The 22220-nt window shown below is 36.1% G+C and overlaps 1 protein-coding gene across 1 annotated transcript; it reads right to left on the bottom strand.

Annotated features, from left to right (window-relative positions):
• Positions 1 to 646: 646 nt before the first annotated feature.
• LOC133554264 (tyrosine-protein phosphatase non-receptor type 7-like) lies at positions 647 to 18488 on the bottom strand. The gene is made up of 10 exons (XM_061902777.1): positions 18365 to 18488; positions 18102 to 18292; positions 17966 to 18049; positions 10998 to 11077; positions 6901 to 7038; positions 6635 to 6814; positions 1392 to 1564; positions 1221 to 1334; positions 1075 to 1159; positions 647 to 1001 (listed from the first exon to the last, which is right to left on the bottom strand). The coding sequence occupies exons 1-10, from the start codon at positions 18451 to 18453 to the stop codon at positions 843 to 845; spliced, it is 1293 nt and encodes a 430-aa protein (XP_061758761.1). The 5' UTR covers positions 18454 to 18488; the 3' UTR covers positions 647 to 842.
• Between the last annotated feature and the right edge of the window lie 3732 nt (positions 18489 to 22220).

Here is a 22220-nt window from a genome sequence, read left to right as displayed (position 1 = left end):
ATAACCATTGCTAACGTTGGTTTTAGTCTATATTTTCTGATAGTACTGACAATAAGATTGTGGTGATATCATACACAAGCATGATGTTCTTCTTCCTAAAAATAGCCTCATTTCTGTGTAAAATGTGTTGATTATAGCGAGTTTGATTCGGCTGCCTATCTGGCAACCTACAGAATTTGGACAGTGATTGCAGTACCATTTCTGGCCACATTATTACATGTGGCTCCTTTAAATAAAATAAATAAAAAAATCTATAAAAACAAAAATACATTTTTTAAACATTTTTAAGACGGAGACCCAGGACCCAACTTGAGGGGAGCCCTAAGGGTTAAAAAAAAATCTGGAAAAATATCAAAATTCCCCCCCATCCTGTACTTATTTTAACCAATATAACCATTGCTAATGTTGGTTGTAGTTGTTTTTTTTCTTTTGTCTTCTGATAGTACTGACAATAACTATGTATGATTGTTGTGATATTGTACGCAGTCTTTCCTGAAAATAGCCTAATTTCTGTGTAAAATGTGTTGATTATAGCGCGCTGGATTCGGCTGCGTATCTGGCAACCTACAGAATTTGGACCGTGAATGCAGTACCATTTCTGGCCACATTATTACATATGGCTCCTTTAGAAAAAAAAAAATAATCCATGATGGCGACCAGGGACCAAACTTGAGGGGAGCCCTGAGGGTTAAAAAACGGCCCCGGCATGCTTTGTTTAGTCAGTGTGTGGCCCTCAGTACAAAGTCTGCACACTCCAGAACTAAACAGTAAAACCAAGCAGTTTTTGACACTTGTTTCGAGACAAAAGATCTAGACTTTCAGTGAAGACTACTCCTTGAGATTCACGAGGCAGTCAGTGTCTGGTCTATGAGGGCTTCTACCGGCCTGAGGTTCTTTACAGGTTCTCCGGGTTCTGTCCGCCCGTCACTCTGGGCGTCCAGCTGGAGGTTTTGGAGCCCTTCACTCACCTGATGTTCCGGGTGCTTCTGCTTGTCTTGTTCCTGAGAAAAATCCAAACCGCTCGTTATAGGCGGTGGCTGGAGGCGGAGTCAGAAGGGGGAGGGCGGAGTGTACCTGCTGCTGTTGTAGCTGGGAGCTGAACCGAGCCAGGGCCGTGTAGAGGAACTGGTACTGCTCCGGGGTTTGGATCATGCCCCCCCTGCGCAGGACGGGAGGAGCCGGTCAGGGAGCGAGACGTCACGCGACTTCCTGCCACAAACCTGTCCAGCCGGAGCCGACACACCGTCTCCAGGATGTCCACCCGACCCGTTTGGCGCAGCTGCCGGCAGCAGACGCTGCTGGCGATGAAACAGCCCGTCCTCCCGACGCCGGCGCTGCGGAGGAAGTCCGAGTCCGATGAGGAATCGAGGAGCGAGGAGACGAGGAGGTACCTGCAGTGGACGACGACGGGTCCCAGCTGGGGGAGGGCGGCGGCTCTGAGGGCCTCACTGTGGGACTCCACCTCCTGCACCAGGCGCAGCAGCGGAGCGGTGCATTGTGGGACGTGGTGGTCGGGCCAGGACGTGAACCAGTAGTGTCGGACAGGACGACGCTCCCGACCCAGCTGCAAGATCACCAGCATTTAATACACAAGTCAGCTAAACACGTCGCCAACTAGTGGCTTGGCATGCACATGACACCCCTTTGGTGAAGGACAAAAAGTGATGGTCGTCGTCGTCATGGAAACACTAGTTGACAGCTGTCAAACTCACATCATTTGATATGGCTTGCAATAATAGGCCTAGGACTTTTCTTACTAAATCTTTTTTATGAACTTTGTCATGATCTTATAAAGCAGTGGTCCTCAACCTTTTTGTATCCGCGGACCGGTCAACGCTTAATAATTTGTGTGTGTGTGTGGGGGGGGGGGGGGTCCTTTTTTTTTTTCTCCTTCGTCATGAAAAAGGGACATTTTTGTCATGAAAAAGGGAGGTTTTTTTGTGGTTGGTGCACTAATTGCTTTACAAAAAAACACTAGTACCTATTTTCCCCTTTCACCGTAAAAACGACCGTAGATTTTACCCCCCAAAAACAATAGTACTGTTTTTCCATTTATAGTAATACACCGTAAAAACAACAACCGTAGACTTTACTCCCAAAAACAGTAGTATTATTTTATTCTCATTTATAGTATTACACTGTAAAAATGACTGTAGACCGTTTTTTTTTTACCCATTTACGTTAAAACAACAACCGAAAACGTTACCGGAAAAAACAACGGTACCGTTTTTTTCCATTTTCAGTAATCCACCGTAAAAACAACAACCGTAGATTTTACCCCCCAAAAATAGTAGTATTATTTTATTCCCATTTACAGTATTACACAGTAAAAACAACTGCAGACTTTAACCCCAAAAAACCAGTAGTACCGTTTTTTTTTTTACCCATTTATAGTAATACATCGTAAAAACAAAAACCAGATGCTTTTCCATAAAACAGTATTATTGTTTTATTCCCATTTACAGTAATACATCGTAAAAATAACAACCGGAAACATTACCGGAAAATCAACAGTACCGTTTTTTTCAATTTACAGTAATCCACCGTGAAAACAACAACCGTAGATTCTACCCCCCAAAAATAGTAGTATTATTTTATTCCCAATTACAGTATTACACAGTAAAAACAACTGCAGACTTTAACCCCAAAAAAACAGTAGTGCCGTTTTTTTTGTTTGTTTTTTACCCATTTATAGTAATACATCGTAAAAACAACAATCAAAAATGTTACCGGGATTAGTTTTTTTACAGTAATACACCGTAAAAACAACAAACGGACACTTTACCCCCAAAAAAACAATAGTACCGTTTTTTTCCCCATTTATAGTAACACACTGCAAAAACAACAACCGGATGCTTTTACCATAAAACAGTAGTATTGTTTTATTCCCATTTACAGAAATACACCGTAAAAACAACTGTAGACTTTAATTCCCAAAAAACAGTAGTACCGTTTTTTTTTTTTTACCCATTTACAGTAATACATCGTAAAAACAACTGTAGACTTTAATTCCCAAAAAACAGTAGTACCGTTTTTTTTTTACCCATTTACAGTAATACATCGTAAAAACAACTGTAGACTTTAATTCCCAAAAAAACAGTAGTACCGTTTTTTTTTTTTACCCATTTACAGTAATACATCGTAAAAACAACAACCGGAAATGTTACCGTAAACAACTACAGTACTATTTTTTTTCATTTACAGTAATACACCGTAAAAACAACATCCGAAGACTTTACCCCAAAAAACAACAGTACCGTTTTTTCCCCTAATTATAGTAATACACCGTAAAAACAACAGAATATTTATCGAAAAATACTGTAGTGCCTTTTTCCCCCATTTACAGTAATACACCCTAAAAACAAAAACCATAGATTTTACCCCCAAAATAACAACAGTACCGTTTTTTCCCGTTTATAGTAATACACTGTAAAAACAACCGAATACTTTATCGAAAAACACTGTAGTGCCTTGTTTTCCCCACTTACAATAATACACCCTAAAAACAAAAACCCAAGATTTTACCCCCAAAAAAAGAATATAATTTTTTTTTTCATTTATAGTAATACATCGTAAAAACAACAACTGAAAACTTTGCCGAAAACCCCCCAATAGTACCGTTTTTTTTCTATTTAAAGTAATGCACCTTAAAAACAACCATAGATTCTACCCCCCAAAAAACTATAGTACCGTAATTTCCCCATTTATAGTAATACACTGTAAAAACAACAACCGAATACTTTATCGAAAAACACTGTAGTGCATTTTTTTCCCCATTTACAGTAATACACCTGTGGAGAGGCGGAGCCAACGGGCCGACGGCGGGGAACGCTGCCCTGCCCAAGATGGCGGCAAGGAGGCGGAGGATGCGGCGGAGCGGAGAGGCGGGGATTGCTGGGAGCGACGCCGGCACAATCTAAATCAGGTGCGTGGCACACACACCGGCACACAATTAATTCCGCCTCTCCGCTCCGCCGCATCCTCCGCCTCCTTGCCGCCATCTTGGGCAGGGCAGTGTGCCCCGCCCCGCCGTCGGCCAGTTGGCTGCGCCTTTCCACAGCACCTTAAAAACAAAAAACGTAGATTTAACTCCCAAAAAACAATAGTACAGTTTTTCCATTTATAGTAATATATTGTAAAAACAACAACCAAAAACTTTGCAGAACCCCCCCCCCCCAAAGGTACCGTTTTTTTTCTATTTAAAGTAATACACCGTAAAAACAACAACTGTAGACTTTACCCCTAAAAAAACAATAGTACCGTTTTTCCATTTATAGCAAAACACTGTAAAAACAACAACCCAATACTTTATCGAAAAACACTGTAGTGCCTTTTTTTTTGGCCATTTACAGTAATACGCCGCAAGAACAACAACCGTAGATTTTACTCCCCAAAAAACAATAGTACAGTTTTTCCATTGCAAAAACAACCAAAAACTTTGCAGAAACCCCCCCATGGTACCGTTTTTTTTCTTCTTTTTAAAGTAATAAACCATAAAAACAACAACTGTAGACTTTACCCACCAAAAAACAATAGTACTGGTTTTCCATTCATAGTACTACACTTTAAAAACAACAACCGAAAACTTTGCTGAAAAACCCCCCAATAGTATATATATTTTTCCATATACACCGTAAAAACATCAACTGTAGACTTTACCTCCAAAAATCAATAGTACCGTTCTTCCATTTATAGTAATACACTGTAAAAACAACAACCGAAAACTTTCCCGAAACTCCCCCCCAATAGTATAGTTTTTTTTTTCCATATACACTGTAAAATTAACAACCAAAAAAAACAATAGTATGTTTTTTTTTTCAATTTATTGTAATGCATCGGTAAAATAACAACCAAAAACTTTACAGATTAAAAAAATAGTACCGTTTTCTGACGTTTGTTACTGATATACTGTGAAAACAGTAACTGTAAACTTTATTCCCAAAAAAGAGTAGTACCATTTTTTTATTCTTTTATTTAAAAATGACAGTTTACCAGTTGGAACGTTAAATATCTTGTGTTTGCAGTCTATTCAATGGAATATAGGTTGAAAAGGATTTGCAAATCATTGTACTGTATTTTTCGGACTGTAAGTGGCAGTTTTTTTCATAGTTTGGGGGTGCGACTTATACTCAGGAGCGACTCATGTGTGAAATTATTAACACATTACCGTAAAATATCAAATAATAATTATTTAGCTCATTCACGTAAGAGACTAGACCAGGGGTCGGCAACTCGCGGCTCCTGAGCCGCATGCGGCTCTTTGGCAACTCTGATGCGGCTCAGCTGCACAATCGCCGACCCCCCAGATTGTAGCGGGGAGATTCCGGAATTCAATACCTCTCCTGGACATCACCCGGAGTCAATGTTCTCCAATTCTCACTCGGACTACAATATTAAGGGCGTGCCGTGATGATATTACTCTTAACGTCATCGTGCCCACCATTCACGGAATGCTATTTGCGTGCCGACCGGACACATGCATTTCGCTGCTTCTATCAGCACATGTATGAGATTGCAAGGCATACTGGGTGACACAGAGTACACTGACGGTTGTGATACAAACAACTTTAACACTCCTACTAATATGCGCCACATTGTGAACCCACACAAAAGAAGAATGACAAACACATTTCGGGAGAAAATCCTCACAGTAACACAACATAAACGCAACACAACAAATACCCAGAATCCTTTGCATCCATGACAATTCCTGACCATGTTATACACCCCGTGAGCACCAAACCCCGCCCACCTCAACCACGCAGGGAGGGGAGGGAGGGTTTGGTGCTCGCGAGTGAAATGTGTTTGTCATTTTTCTTTTGTGTGGGTTCACAATGTGGCGCATATTAGTAGGAGTGTTAAAGTTTTTTATATCACAACCGTCAGTGTACTCTGTGTCACCCAGTATGCCTCCCAGTCGTGTGCGTGCATCTGCGGAAGCCTCTCACAACATGTTGCTGGACTGGCAAGCAGTTAGTACATGTTGTAGAAGGTGTTTATGTCGATGGCTTCATAGCATGCCCTCATTCTTGTCATCTGGGTGACCACCAGCAGATATTGGCGAGAAAAGTTGTGGCTCCCATTATCTTCCTTATTTTGTGAAACGGGTCGAAATGGCTCTTTGAGTGGTAAAAGTTGCCGACCCCTGGACTAGAAGTATAAGATTTCATGGGATTTATTGATTAGGAATGACGGATTGTTTGGTAAACATATAGCATGTTCTATATGTTATAGTTATTTGAATGACTCTTACCACAATATGTTAGGTTAACATAGCAGGCACCTTCTCAGTTGGTTATTTATGCCTCATATAAGGTAGACTTATTCAGCCTATTGTTCACTATTCTTTATTTATTTTAAATTGCCTTTCAAATGTCTATTCTTGGTGTTGGGTTTTATCAAATAAATTCCCCCCAAAAATGCGACTTATATATGTTTTTTTTTCCTTCTTTATTATGCATTTTCGGCAGGTGCGACATATACTCCGAAAAGTACGGTATTCTCTTTTTATTTAGCATTTACACAACGTGCCAACTTGACTGGTTTTGGGGCTTGTGTATATAAGCAGGTGCCATCATGTAAAAAAGTGACTTTTGTACAATTTAAGTGAGTGGACGTTCTTGAGGACACCAACCTCTATCTCCATGTCAGTGACAGTGAAGCCGTCTTTGTCTCGACTGTCTGTGACTCGCAGTCGAAATCGGCCGAACTGATCCGTCCCTTCCTCCTCTGGCCCCAGCTCCTCTTCTCCGTCGTCGTCGCGCCTCCTCCTACCCGCCCTGTGGCTGCAGTGCGGCCAATACCGCTCACACTTCTGGACACATCACACACATAAAGTTTCCACCGTACCGACAGCAGAGTGCAAATGCATGCGACAGTACAAACTGTCGCCACGGCGACCTCGTTGGCCTCCTTCAGCCTCGTCACCATGACGATGACCCGGCTCCTCTCCTGCCACACCATGTCCCAGAAGTCCCCCACAGTGTGCACCATCGGCCCCTGGGTGGCGATGTAGGCCCTCGGAGCGCCTCCGTAACCCTGGGGGACGGACGGAGGCGGGGTTTCACATCTGTGTGCCTGTAGGAGGGAGCTACTTCCTCCATCACTTCCTGTGGTTTTCTTGGTCGACTCCCATGCTAACCAGACCAACTACCAAGTCGTCGCAGGTGGGCGTAGACAACCACGACCCATCCCACCCGGCACCTTCACTAGTTTCTGTCCTGATGAAGCACACAGCAGCAGGAATGTGCAATTGCGCCTATCATTCACACGTATGTTTTTCTTGTTTTTATGCATTCTAAATGGTAAATAAACACAAGCAAAAGTCAGCTAACAGTAAAGGTCATGGGAGTCGCTCTATCCTGCCAATAAAGGGCTCTAAAAAAACGTAAAATGATGGCTTTATTTTATTATACTGCCAAAACTTTTGAGTTTTCTGATAAAATTGTGACTTTTGTTGAGTAAAATAACGACTCTTTTTCATAAAGTTGCCAAAATGTTAAGCTTTTTGTGCGAAATTGCGACTGTTGAGTAAAATGACAACTTTTATAATAATATTGCACAGATGTTCAGTTGTTCTTGTAAAGGGCTCTAAAAAAACATCCATCAAGGTTTTATATACAGGCTGTAAGTACGCATATATGTCATGTAGTAATATTCATAATAACATGCAATATAAATTGTGACTGTTATTGAGTAAAATTCCAACTATTATCATAACATTGCACAAATGTTTAGTTTTTCTTGTAAAATTTTGACGTGCGTTGAGTAAAATTACAACTTTTATTATAACACTGCCAAAAACGTTTAGGTTTCCTTATAAAATTGTGACTTGAGTAAAATTACGAGTCTTTTCCATAAAATTGCCAAAACGTTACGCTTTTCTTGCAAAATTGCGACCGTTATTGAGTAAAATTCCAACTTTTATCCAAGTAATGCACAAATGTTCAATTTGTCTTGTAAAATTTTGACTTGGGTTGAGTAAAATAATGACTTTTTTATTATACTGCCAAAACTTTTAAGTTCTCTTATAAAATTGTGACTTTTGTCGAGTAAAATAACGACTCTTTTTCATAAAGTTGCCAAAATGTTAAGTTTTTTGTGCGAAATTGCGACTGTTATTGAGTAAAATTCCAACTTTTATCATAATATTGCTCAAATGTTCAGTTTTTCTTGTAAAATGTTGACTTGCGTCAAGTAAAATAACAACTTTTATTATAATAATGCCAACATTTTAAAGTTTTCCTATTAAATTGTGACTTTTGTCGAGTAAAATTACGACTCTTTTTCAGAAAATAGCCAAAATGTTAAGATTTTCTTGCGAAATTGCGAATGTTATTGAGTAAAATTCCAACTTTTATCATAACATTGCACAAATGTTTAGTTTTTCTTGTAAAATTTTGACGTGCGTTGAGTAAAATGACAACTTTTATTATAACACTGCCAAAAATGTTTAGGTTTCCTTATAAAATTGTGACTTGAGTAAAATTACGAGTCTTTTCCATAAAATTGCCAAAACGTTAAGCTTTTCTTGCAAAATTGCGACCGTTATTGAGTAAAATTCCAACTTTTATAATAATAATGCACAAATGTTCAGTTTGGCTTGTAAAATTTTGACTTGGGTTGAGTAAAATTATGACTTTTTTTTATTATACCGCCAAAAGTTTTAGGTTTTCTTATAAAATTGTGACTTTTGTCTAGTAAAATAACGACTCTTTTTCATAAAGTTGCCAAAATGTTAAGCTTTTTGTGCGGAATTGCGACTGTTATTAAGTACAATTCAAACTTTTATTAGAATATTGCACAGATGTTAAGTTTTTCTTGTGAAAGGGCTCTAAAAAAACATCCATCAAGGTTTTATATACAGGCTGTAAGTACGTATATATTTAATGTAGTAATATTCATAATAACATGCAATATATGGATGATGTAAGTGTACATGTTATGTAGTAATATTCATAATAACATGCAATATATACATGATGTAATTATATATGTAATGTAGTAATATTCATAAAAACATGCAATACATACATGATGTAAGTATACATGTAATGTAGTAATAGTCATAATAACATGCAATATATACATGATGTAATTATATATGTCACGTAGTAACAGTCATAAAAAATTGTGATATATACATGATGTAAGTATAAATGTCATGTAGTAATATTCATAATAATATGTAATATATACATGATGTAAGTATATATGTAATGTAGTAATATTCATAAAAACATGTAATATATACATGATGTAAGTATATATGTAATGTAGTAATATTCATAAAAACATGTAATATATACATGATGTAAGTATATATGTCATGTAGTGACATTTATAATAACATGTAATATATACATGATACAAGCCACAGGTGTCAAAATCAAGGCCTGGGGGCTAGATGTCATTTTATTTGGCCCTGGAAAGCCTGGAAATAATATGTGTCAATAAAGTACTGTAACTTTTCTTACTAAATGTATTCTTTCTATTTTGGGAAAAATAAAAAAAATGTACTCCATGTAATGGCAAATGATGTTCACTTAAATATTGTCTAATAATACAAAAATATATTTTTAAAGCATGTTTTAAATATAAATAAATACTAATAATAATGATTTCAAAGCAAGTTGTCCATCAAATTGTGCAATGTAAAAGTAGCATCAGATTTCATTGTCAAATTGTGAAATGTATTGGGGTTTTTACAGCGTTTTTCTCTAAATAAAAAAATATTTTTTTACTGAAATAAACTGTGGTGGCGTTTTGGCATTTACAGTAATACACTGAAAAATCTACAATTATTGATTTGTAGCAAAAAAATAAATAAACTGGTAGCTCAGGTGCCAAAGTTTTACTGTAAAATGGCAGTTTTATTATTTCCAGTGAAAAAAACAAATGTAAATTTGACAGTAAAAATGTTTTTACCGTAAACACAGCAGTACTGTTTTTCCCATCCATCCATCCATCCATCCATCCATCCATCCATCCATCCATCCATCCATTTTCTACCGCTTATTCCCTTTTTGGGGTCCCGGGGGGCGCTGGCGCCTATCTCAGCTACAATCGGGCAGAAGGCGGCGTACACCCTGGACAAGTCGCCACCTCATCGCAGGGCCAACACAGACAGACAGACAACATTCACACTCACATTCACACACTAGGGCCAATTTAGTGTTGCCAATCAACCTATCCCATTTACAGTAAAATACACTACATTTTAAGGTGAAATTATTGCAATTCGGCATATTTTTTTTACATTTTAGTTTAATTTTTTTTTATAAAATGCTTTTTAAAAATGGTTAAATAATAGTATTCACTGTTAGAAGATGCCCTCTGGGGTCAAAGATAACTGCGATGTGGCCCTCAGTGAAAACCACTTTGACAGATGTGATATAGATCAACAATAAGATTTTTCCAAGTGGTTGGACAGGACTGATACAAAAATAAATAAAAATATTAAAAAATAAAAAATAAAAAATAAAAAGCGAAACTTAATAGGAGGTATAGACCGACTCTCCATGAAGATTTTTGCTAATGTTTTTTTTACGATTTAGAATGCATCAAAAAATTAAAATATATGTGTTCTTGTCTCACATTTAAAACTTTTCAAATTAATTCTTATTTTTTAATCGATTGATTGATTACATTTTTAAAAATTTGATTAGGAAATACGAATCATGATTCATTTGAAAATCGAAATTTTGGGGGGGAAACCCCTAATACATACATATAGTTACGTAGCTTTTGGCCCTCAGCCCAATTGTTTTAGCCCAATGCGGCCCCCAAGTCAAAAAGTTTGGACACCCCTGGTTTATAATAATATTAATGATACCACTTGGTTAATATTGAGCTCACAAAATGTAAATGCAGTTTAGTTAGCACTTTAGGGATGTTTTTTTTTCCAGTGCCCCCTTAAAGAGGCAGAAGAACAAGCAAGTACATGTGTGCTGGGCTTGGCCCCGCCCCCTGAACTGAAAAACCTCAGAAAGTCTAACCCGGATGTAGTTGGCGTTGATGTAGCGGTCTGGCCCCCCCTCTTCCTCTGTACAGGTCAAGATGACACGACTCTCAGGGTCTATAAGCACAAATGAAACGGTCGTCAATGTCAGAAATTGTGTACGTGTTCTTGTATTTAAGACATGAAGAAGGAAAAGTAGCTTCCATATGAGGAGGTGTGAAGAAGTGATGACATAAATCATGGTCCCAATAACATTGCATCTAATCGAGAATGTCTCATTTGCACCCCTGGTGGTGACATTTATCAAAATGTGGGTGGTCCCAAAAAAGGAGAGATTTTCCACATTGACTGTGTGTCGCTTTTAAAAGTGCTCCCCCTCTGGTCAACATATGAAATACAAGTGTGTGTGAGAAATTGAAATGCTCCCACTCTGGCCAAAATTAATTAAAAATATATATATATGTGTACAGAGACATACAGTAATAACTTCAAGTAAATAATGAAGATTAAAAAACAATTACAAAAAAAAATTGAAATTAACTAAAGGCAGTCTTTTTCTCACAGTGTCGACTTTTTTCTTATAAAATTGGGAACAAATTCTCATATTCTTTCTGTTTCTGTAATATTGCAATATTTTCTCATAAAATTATTACTTTTTTATGTAAAATTTTACTTTCACTGCAAAATGGTGACATTTGTCATATATAATTCAGGACTTTTATCACGATATTGCCCATTTTTTTGTTGTTCTTGTAAAACTGACATTTTTTGAGTAAAATGATGACTTTTGCCATAATTTTAAAAATTCCGATTATTATTATAATATTGCTAAACTTTTGTTTCCTTATTAAATTGTGACTTTTGTCAAGAAAAATTACGACTCTTTTTCATAAAATTGCCAAAATGTTAAGCTTTTTGTGCGAAATTGCGACTTATTGAGTAAAATTCCAACTTTATCATAATAACTCACAAATGTTCAGTTTTCCTTGTAAATTTTGACTTGTGTTGAGTAAAATGATGACTTTTATTATAATACTGCCAAAATGTTTAAGTTTTCTTGTAAAATTGTGACTTTTGTCAAGTAAAAGTACAACTCTTTTTCATGAAGTTGCCAAAATGTTAAACTTTTCGTGCAAAATTGCGAGTATTATTGAGTAAAATTCCAACTTTTATCATAAAACTGCACAAATGTTCAGTTTTTCTTGTAAAATTTCCATGTCTGTTGAGTAAAATGACAACTTTTATTATAATACTGGCAAAATTTTAAAATTTTGTTATAAATTGTGACTTTTGTCGAGTAAAATAACGACTCTTTTTCATAAAGTTGCCAAAATGTTAAGCTTTTCTTGCAAAATTACGACTGTCATTGAGTAAAATTCCAACTTTTATCATAATATTGCACAAATGTTCAGTTTTTCTTGTAAAATTTTGACTTGCGTTGAGTAAAATGACGACTAATTATAATACTGCCAACATTTTTAAGTTTTGTTATAAAATTGGGACTTTTCTCGCGTAAATTACGACTCTTTTTCACAAAATTGTGAAAATGTTAGCTCTTCTTGCAAAATTGCGACTCTTATTGAGTAAAATTCCAACTTTTATCACAACATTGCACAAAAGTTCAGTTTTTCTTGTAAAATTTTGACTTGCGTTGAGTAAAAATGACGACTTTTATTATAACACTGCCAAATGTTTTAGTTTTCTTATAAAATTGTTATTTTTGTCATGTAAAATTACGACTCTTTTTCACAAAGTTGCCAAATGTTAAGCTTTTCGTGCAAAATTGCGACTGTTATTGAGTAAAATTCAACTTTTATCATGACGTTGCACAAATGTTCAGTTTTTCTTGTAAAATGTCGACGTGTGTTGAGTAAAATGACGACTTTTACTATAATACTGCCAACATTAAGTTTTTCTTATACAATTGTGACTTTTGTCGAGTAAAATAACGACTCTTTTTCATAAAGTTGCCACAATGTTAAGCTTTTTGCGCGAAATTGCGACGTATTAAGTAAAATTCCAACTTTTATCATAATATTACACAAATGTTTAGTTTTTCTTGTAAAATCTTGACTTGCGTCGAGTAAAATAACGACTTTTATTGTAATACCGCCAAAATCTTTTAGTTTTCTTATAAAATTATGACTTGGGTAAAATTACGAGTCTTTTTCATAAAATTGCCAAGACGTAAAGCTTTTCTTGCAAAATTGCGACTCTTACTGAGTAAAATTCCAACTTTTATCACAACATTGCACAAATGTTCAGTTTTTCTGGTCAAATTTTGACGTGTGTTGAGTAAAATGACGACTTTTATTATAATACTGCCAACATTTTTAAGTTTTCTTATAAAATTGTGACTTTTGTCGAGTAAAATAACGACTCTTTTTCATAAAGTTGCTTAAATGTTAAGCTTTTTGTGCGAAATTGCGACTTATTAAGTAAAATTCCAACTTTTAACATAATACTGTACAAATGTTCAGTTTTTCTTGTCAAATTTTGACATGTGTTGAGTAAAATGTCAACTTGTATTATAATACTGCCAACATTTTTACGTTTTCTTATAAAATTGTGACTTGTCGAGTAAAATAACGACTCTTTTTCATAAAGTTGTCACAATGTTAAGCTTTTTGTGCGAAATTGCGACAAGTAAAATTCCAACTTTTATCATAATACTGCACAGATGTTCAGTTTTTCTTGTAAAAATATTGACGTACGTTGAGTAAAATGAGAACTTGCATTATAATACTGCCAACATCTTTAAGTTTTCTTATACAATTGTGACTTTTGTCGAGTAAAATAACGACTCTTTTTCATAAAGTTGCCAAAAATGTTTAGCTTTTCTTGCAAAATTGTGACTGTTATTGAGTAAAATTTCAACTTTTATCATAATATTGCACAAATTTTCAGTTTTTCTTGTAAAAATATTGACGTACGTTGAGTAAAATGAGAACTTGCATTATAATACTGCCAACATTTTTAAGTTTTGTTATAAAATTGTGACTTTTGTCGAGTAAAATGACGACTCTTTTTCACAAAATTGTGAAAATGTTAAGCTCTTTTTGCAAAATTGCGACTCTTATTGAGTAAAATTCCAACTTTTATCACAACATTGCACTAAAGTTCAGTTTTTCTTGTAAAATTTTGACTTGCGTTGAGTAAAATGATGACTTTTATTATAACACTGCCAAATGTTTTAGTTTTCTTATAAAATTGTGATTTTTGTCACGTAAAATTACGACTCTTTTTCACAAAGTTGCCAAAATGTAAGTTTTCTTGCAAAATTGCAAATTTTATTGTGTAAAATTCCAACTTTTATCATGATATTGCACAAATCTTCAGTTTTTCTTGTAAAATGTTGACGTGTGTTGAGTAAAATGATGACTTTTATTATAACGCCAACATTTTTAAGTTTTCTTATACAATTGTGACTTTTGTCGAGTAAAATAACGACTCTTTTTCATTAAGTTGCCAAAAATGTTTAGCTTTTCTTGCAAAATTGCGACTGTTATTGAGTAAAATTCCAACTTGTATCATAATATTGCACAAATGTTCAGTTTTTCTTGTCAAATTTTGACGTGTGTGTTGAGTAAAATGACGACTTTTATTATAATACTGCCAAAATGTTTAAGTTTTCTTATAAAATTTTAACTTTTGTCGAGTAAAATTACAACTCTTTTTCACAAAGTTGCCAAAATGTTAAGCTTTTCTTGCAAAATTGCAAATGTTATTGAGTAAAATTCCAACTTTTATCATGATATTGCACAAATGTTCAGTTTTTCTGGTCAAATTTTGACGTGTGTTGAGTAAAATGACGACTTTTATTATAATGCTGCCAACATTTTTAAGTTTTTTATAAAATTGTGACTTTTGTCGAGTAAAATAACGACTGTTTTTCATAAAGTTGCCAAAAATGTTTAGCTTTTCTTGCAAAATTGCGACTCTTATTGAGTAAAATTCCAACTTTTATCATAATATTGCACAAATGTTCAGTTTTTCTTGTCAAATTTTGACGTGTGTTGAGAAAAATGACGACTTTTATTATAATGCTGCCAACATTTTTAAGTTTTCTTTTAAAATTGGGACTTTTGTCGAGTAAAATAACGACTCTTTTTCATAAAATTGCTTAAATGTTAAGCTTTTTGTGCGAAATTGCGACTTATTAAGTAGAATTCCGACTTTTATCATAATATTGCACAAATGTTTAGTTTTTCTTGTGAAATCTTGACTTGCGTCGAGTAAAATAACAACTTTTATTGTAATACTGCCAAAATGTTCAAGTTTTCTAATAAAATTTTGATTTTTTGTCGCGTAAAATTACGACTCTTTTTCACAAAGTTGCCAGAATGTTAAGCTTTTCTTGCGAAATTGCAAATGTCATTGAGTAAAATTCCAACTTTTATCATGATATTGCACAATTGTTCAGTTTTTCTTGTAAAATTGTGACTTGCGTTGAGTAAAATGACGACTTTTATTATAACACTGCCAAATGTTTTAGTTTTCTTCTAAAATTGTTATTTTTGTCACGTAAAATTACGACTCTTTTTCACAAAGTTGCCAAAATGTTAAGCTTTTCGTGCAAAATTGCGGCTGTTATTGAGTAAAATTCCAACTTTTATCATAAAACTGCACAAATGTTCAGTTTTTCTTGTAAAATTTTGACTTGTGTTGAGTAAAATGACTACTTTAATATAATACTGCCAACATTTAAAGTTCTCTCATAAAATTGTGACTTTTGTCCAGTAAAATTACGACTTTTTTTCACAAAATTGTGAAAATGTTAAGCTCTTCTTGCAAAATTGTGACTCTTATTGAGTAAAATTCCAACTTTTATCACAACATTGCACAAATGTTGAATTTTTCTTGTAAAATGTCGACGTGTGTTGAGTAAAATTATGTCTTTTATTATAATACTGCCAACATTTTAAAGTTTTCTTATACAATTGTGACTTTTGTCGAGTAAATAACGACTCTTTTTCATAAAGTTGCCAAAATGTTAAGCTTTTCTTGCAAAATTGCGACCATTATTGAGTAAAATTCCAACTTTCATCATAAAATTGCACAAATGTTCAGTTTTTATTGTGAATTTTGACTTGCGTTGAGTAAAATGACGACTTTTATTATAATACTGCCAAAAATTTTAAAATTTTGTTATGAAATTGTCACTTTTGTCGAGTAAAATTACGACTCTTTTTCACAAAATTGCCAAAACGTTAAGCTTTTCTTGCAAAATTACGACTGTTAGACTAAAACTCCAACTTTTATCATAAAATTGCACAAACTCTCAGTTTTTCCTGTAAAATATTGACTTGCGTTGAGTAAAATGACGACTTGTATTGTAATACAGCCAAAATGTTTAAGTTTTCTTATAAAACTACGACTTGCGTTGAGTAAAATAACGACTTTAATTATAATACTGCCAACATTTTAAAGATTTCTCATAAAATTGTGACTTTTGTCCAATAAAATTACGACTCTTTTTCACAAAATTGCCAAAATTTTAAGCTTTTCGTGCAAAATTGCGACTGTTATTGAGTAAAATTCCAACTTTTATCATAAAACTGCAGAAATGTTCAGTATTTCTTGAAAAATATTGACGTACATTGAGTAAAATGATGACTTTTATTGTAATACTGCCAAAATTTTAAGTTTCTTATAAAATTGTGACTTTTGTCGAGTAAAATTACGACTCTTTTTCACAAAATTGCCAAAATGTTAAACTTTTCTTGCAAAATTGCGAATGTTATTGAGTAAAATTCCAACTTTTATCACAATATTGCACAAATGTTCAGTTTTTCTTGTCAAATTTTGACGTGCGTTGAGTAAAATGTCGACTTTTATTATAATACTGCCAACATTTTAAAGTTTTCTCATAAAAATGTGACTTTTGTCCAGTAAAATTATGACTCTTTTTCACAAAATTGCCAAAATGTTAAACTTTTCTTGCAAAATTGCGAATGTTATTGAGTAAAATTCCAACTTTTATCATAATATTGCACAAATATTTAGTTTTTCTTGTAAAATGTTGACTTGCGTTGAATAAAATGACGACTTTTAATATAAAACCTGCCAAAATCTTTTAGTTTTCTTATAAAATTATTACTTGGGTAAAATTACGATTCTTTCATAAAATTGCCACAATGTTAAGCTTTTCTTGCAAAATTGCGACTCTTATTGAGTAAAATTTCAACTTTTATCACAATAATGCACAAATGTTTAGATTTTCTTGTCAAATTTTGACGTGTGTTCAGTAAAATGACGACTTTTATTATAATACTGCCAACATTTTAAGTTTTCTTATACAATTGTGACTTTTGTCGAGTAAAATAACGACTCTTTTTCATAAAGTTGCCAAAATGTTCAGCTTTTTGTGCGAAATTGCGACTTTTATTGAGTAAAATGACGACTTTAATTATAATACTGCCAACATTTTAAAGATTTCTCATAAAATTGTGACTTTTGTCCAGTAAAATTACGACTCTTTTTCACAAAATTGCCAAAATGTTAAGCTTTTCGTGCAAAATTGCGACTGTTATTGAGTAAAATTCCAACTTTTATCATAAAACTGCACAAATGTTCAGTTTTCCTTGAAAAACATTGCCGTACATTGAGTAAAATGACGACTTTTATTATAATACTGCTAAAATTTTGAAGTTTTCTTATAAAATTTTCACTTTTGTCAAGTAAAATTACGACTCTTTCACAAAATTGCCAAAATGTTAAGCTTTTCTTGCAAAATTACGACTCTTATTGAGTAAAATTCCAACTTTTATCACAACATTGCACACATTGTAAAATTTTGACTTGCGTTGAGTAAAATGACGACTTTTATTGTATTGCTGCCAAAATTCTAGGTTTTTCTCGTGAAATTCCAACAATTTTGCACAACAAGCTGTTTTATATTTGCATAGTATGTATATAATATTAATGTTGTAAATACACATCTTTATATATCTAGAAAGGGGGGTCCTCATGAGGTCTGAAATACAAGAGTGTGTGTGTACTGACTGGGCAGGATGCTTTGGTATCTGTCCTTGATGGCGTGTCCAGGAACGTCCAGATCTGACGTGCTGACAAAGTTGGAGGGATGCCCTGCGGACACACACACACACACACATCATCGTCCACATTACCCATAATGCACCATTGCCTACCTGGTACTCGGCTTGGAGGGCGTGTGCGTCGGCAGCCGCCTGCTGCAGGAGCTGGTGCATGAGCGGTCGGGAGGACGTGTGGAGCAGCTGAAGCCACACCTCCTTGGGGGTGGTGACGGCGCACACAGGCTCCGCCCCCAGGCTGCTGACATCCACCAGCAGCGAGAGGTAGGATCCCCGCCTGCAAGAGAGGGCGGGTCACGTGCTCGGCCGCGGGGGACACTTCGCTCCAATAGTTCTTGGCGGTCCTCACCTTTCCTGCAGGCGAACTGAAGCCTTGCGAGGAGGCGTGGTCATGGGAGGGGGCGTGGTCGGCTCCTCCGCCATGATGTCACAAAGCATGCTGATTGACAAAAAAAGGGGTCTTTGTAATCACACTTCAACGCGAGCAGTGTCGTGCGACCACGCGAAAAACTGCTCGACGACAAACAGGAAGCCCCCGCCAAACCAAGAGGCATGGAGTGTGTCTACATCGGAAGACAGTTTCCTCACAACAGGAAGTCAGCACGCCCACGCCGCCTCGCCGCGTACCACACGGCATTGTCTGCACTCGCAGACTTTGTTCCCTAATGTAGAGACCACAGAACCAGCGCTCAAACTGCGGCACGAGCTCGGCCGAGACGTCAAGATCATCCGCTAGCTGTTTGCATCAAAAGCCAGGCGAACAATGTGCGCACGGTTATATTTTTTCTTATCAGTGACAGTGCAGGAAGCGGCTAGGAATACGTTTTTAACTAACATTTCATATGTGGTCTTTTTTTGACATTTTACGCACAACGGAGGCCCCACACAAAAGCCTGATCTACTGTTAGCAAGCTAACTGCTATCACATTTTACAGCAGAACCCCTCAGTCATATAACTTGGTTCCTGACATATCCTAACTGTTAGCATGCTAATGTTAGCATTCCTAATTTTTCTATCCAATTCTACAGCAGAACACCTCAGTCATGTAACTTGGTAACTGCCATATGCTAACTATTAACATGCTAATATTAGCGTTCTACTGTGCTAATTTTTTAATCCAATTTTACAGCAGAACACCTCAGCTGTGTAGCTTGGTACCTGACATGCTAACTGTTAGCATGCTAATGTTAGCATTCTAGCATTCCTAATTTTTCTATCCAATTTTACAGCAGAACACCTCAGTCATGTGCAGTAGCTAGGTACCTGCCAAATCAATCAATCAATCAATGTTTACTTATATAGCCCTAAATCACTAGTGTCTCAAAGGGCTGCACAACCACTACGACATCCTCGGTAGGCCCACATAAGGGCAAGGAAAACTCACACCCAGTGGGACGTCGGTGACAATGATGACTATGAGAACCTTGGAGAAGAGGAAAGCAATGGATGTCGAGCGGGTCTAACATGATACTGTGAAAGTTCAATCCACAATGGATCCAACACAGTCGCAAGAGTCCAGTCCAAAGCGGATCCAACACAGCAGCGAGAGTCCCGTTCACAGCGGAGCCAGCAGGAAAACATCCCAAGCGGAGGCAGATCAGCAGCGCAGAGATGTCCCCAGCCGATACACAGGCGAGCAGTACTTGGCCACCGGATCGGACCGGACCCCCTCCACAGAGGAGAGTGGGACGTAGGAGAAAAAGAAAAGAAACGGCAGATCAACTGGTCGAAAAAGGGAGTCTATTTAAAGGCTAGAGTATACAAATGAGTTTTAAGGTGAGACTTAAATGCTTCTACTGAGGTGGCATCTCGAACTTTTACCGGGAGGGCATTCCAGAGTACTGGAGCCCGAAATGAAAACGCTCTATAGCCCGCAGACTTTTTTTGGGCTTTGGGAATCACTAATAAGCCGGAGTCCTTTGAACGCAGTTTTCTTGCCGGACATATGGTACAATACAAATCGGCAAGATAGGATGGAGCAAGACCGTGTAGTATTTTATACGTAAGTAGTAAAACCTTAAAGTCACATCTTAAGTGCACAGGAAGCCAGTGCAGGGGAGCCAGTACAGGCGTAATGTGATCAAACTTTCTTGTTCTTGTCAAAAGTCTAGCAGCCGCATTTTGTACCAACTGTAATCTTTTAATGCTAGACATGGGGAGACCCGAAAATAATACGTTACAGTAATCGAGGCGAGACCTAACAAACGCATGGATAATGATCTCAGTGTCTTTAGTGGACAGAATGGAGCGAATTTTAGCGATACTACGGAGATGAAAGAAGGCCGTTTTAGTAACGCTTTTAATTTGTGCCCCAAAGGAGAGAGTTGGGTCAAAGATAATACCCAGATTCTTTACCGAGTCGCCTTGTTTAATTGTTTGGTTGTCAAATGTTAGAGTTAACTGTTAGCATGCTGATGTTAGGATTCCTATTTTTTCCATCCAATTTTACAGCAGGACACCTCAGTCATGTAGCTTGGTACTTGACACATGCTAACAGCTAGGATGCAAACTTTGTTTCGGCTAATTTTGCAACCAAACACCTCAGAGTCATGAAACTTGGTACCTGACATATACTAACTATTAACATGCACATGTTAGCGTTCTAGCGTGGTAATTTTTTTAATTCAATTTTACAGCAGAACACCTCAGTCATGTAGCTTGGTACCTGACACATGCTAACTGTTAGCATGCAAAATTAGTTTTAGCTAATTTTGCAACCAGACATCTCTGAGTCATTTAATTTGGTACCTGACATATACTAACTATTAACATGCACATATTAGCGTTCTAGCGTGGTAATTTTTTTCATTCAATTTTACAGCAGAACACCTCAGTCATGTAGCTTGGTACCTGACACATGCTAACTGTTAGGATGCAAACTTTGTTTTGGCTAATTTTGCAACCAAACACCTCAGTCATGAAACTTGGTACCTGACATATACTAACTATTAACATGCACATGTTAGCGTTCTAGCGTGCTAATTTTTTAAAATCCAATTTTACAGCAGAACACCTGATCATGTAGCTTGGTACCTGACATATGCTAACTGTTAGCATGCTAATGTTGGGATTCCTAATTTTTCTATACAATTTTACAGCAGAACATCACAGTCATGTAGCTTGGTACCTGACACATGCTAACTGTTAGCATGCAAACCTTGTTTTAGCTAATTTTGCAACCAAACACCTCAGAGTCATGTCACTTGGACCTGCTATTAACATGCTAATGTTAGAATTCTAGAGTGCAATTTCCTTAAATCCAATTTTAAAGCAGAACACCTCAGTCATGTAGCTAGGTACCTGACATATGCTCACTGTTAGCATGCTAATTTTAGGATTCCTAATTTCTCTATCCAATTTTACAGCAGAACACTTCAGTTATGTAGCTTGGTACCTGACACATGCTAACTATTAGCATGCAAACTTTGTTTTGCTAAGTTTAAAACCAAACACCTCAGAGTCATGTAACTTGGTACCTGATATATACTATTAAAATGCTAATGTTAGCGTTCTATTTTTTTAAATCCAAATTTACAGCAGAAAACCTCAGTCATGTAGTTTGGTACCCGACATACACTAACTGTTAGCATTCGTAATTTTTCTATCCAATTTTACAGCAGAACACCTCAGTCATGTAGCTAGGTACCTGACATATGCTAACTGTTAGCATGCTAATGTTAGCATTCCTAATTTTTTAAATCCAATTTTACAGCAGAACACCTTCGTCATGTAGCTTGGTACCTGACACATGCTAACAGTTAGCATGCAAACTTTGTTTTGCTAAGTTTAAAACCAAACACCTCAGAGTCATGTAACTTGGTACCTGATATATACTATTAACATGCTAATGTTAGCGTTTGATTTTTTAAAATCCAAATTTACAGCAGAAAACCTCAGTCATGTAGCTTGGTACCTGACGTACTTTAACTGTTAGCATTCATAATTTTTCTATCCAATTTTACAGCAGAACACCTCAGCCATGTAGCTTGGTACCTGACATATACTAACTATTAACATGCTAATGTTAGCGTTCTAGCGTGGTAATTTTTTTAATCCAATTTTACAGCAGAACACCTCAGTCATGTAGCTGGGTACCTGACATATGCTAACTGTTGGTTTGCTAATGCAAGCATTCCTAATTTTTCTATTTAATTTTACAGCAGAACACCTCCGTCATGTAGCTTGGTACCTGACACATGCTAAC

Source organism: Nerophis ophidion, linkage group LG06, assembly GCF_033978795.1.
Source record: "Nerophis ophidion isolate RoL-2023_Sa linkage group LG06, RoL_Noph_v1.0, whole genome shotgun sequence".
NCBI lineage: Eukaryota > Metazoa > Chordata > Actinopteri > Syngnathiformes > Syngnathidae > Nerophis > Nerophis ophidion.
The sequence above is the reverse complement of the archived record's forward strand: the minus strand, read 5'-3'. Positions and strand labels throughout refer to the sequence as shown.

Coding starts and splice junctions, on each gene's coding strand:
- LOC133554264 (XM_061902777.1), bottom strand. CDS start 18,453: ATGCTTTGTGACATCATGGCGGAGGAGCCGACCACGCCCCCTCCCATG. Junction 11,078..17,965: donor ATACCAAAGCATCCTGCCCA/GTCAGTACACAC, acceptor TTGTGCTTATAG/ACCCTGAGAGTCGTGTCATC. Junction 7,039..10,997: donor TCAACGCCAACTACATCCGG/GTTAGACTTTCT, acceptor TCCGTCCCCCAG/GGTTACGGAGGCGCTCCGAG.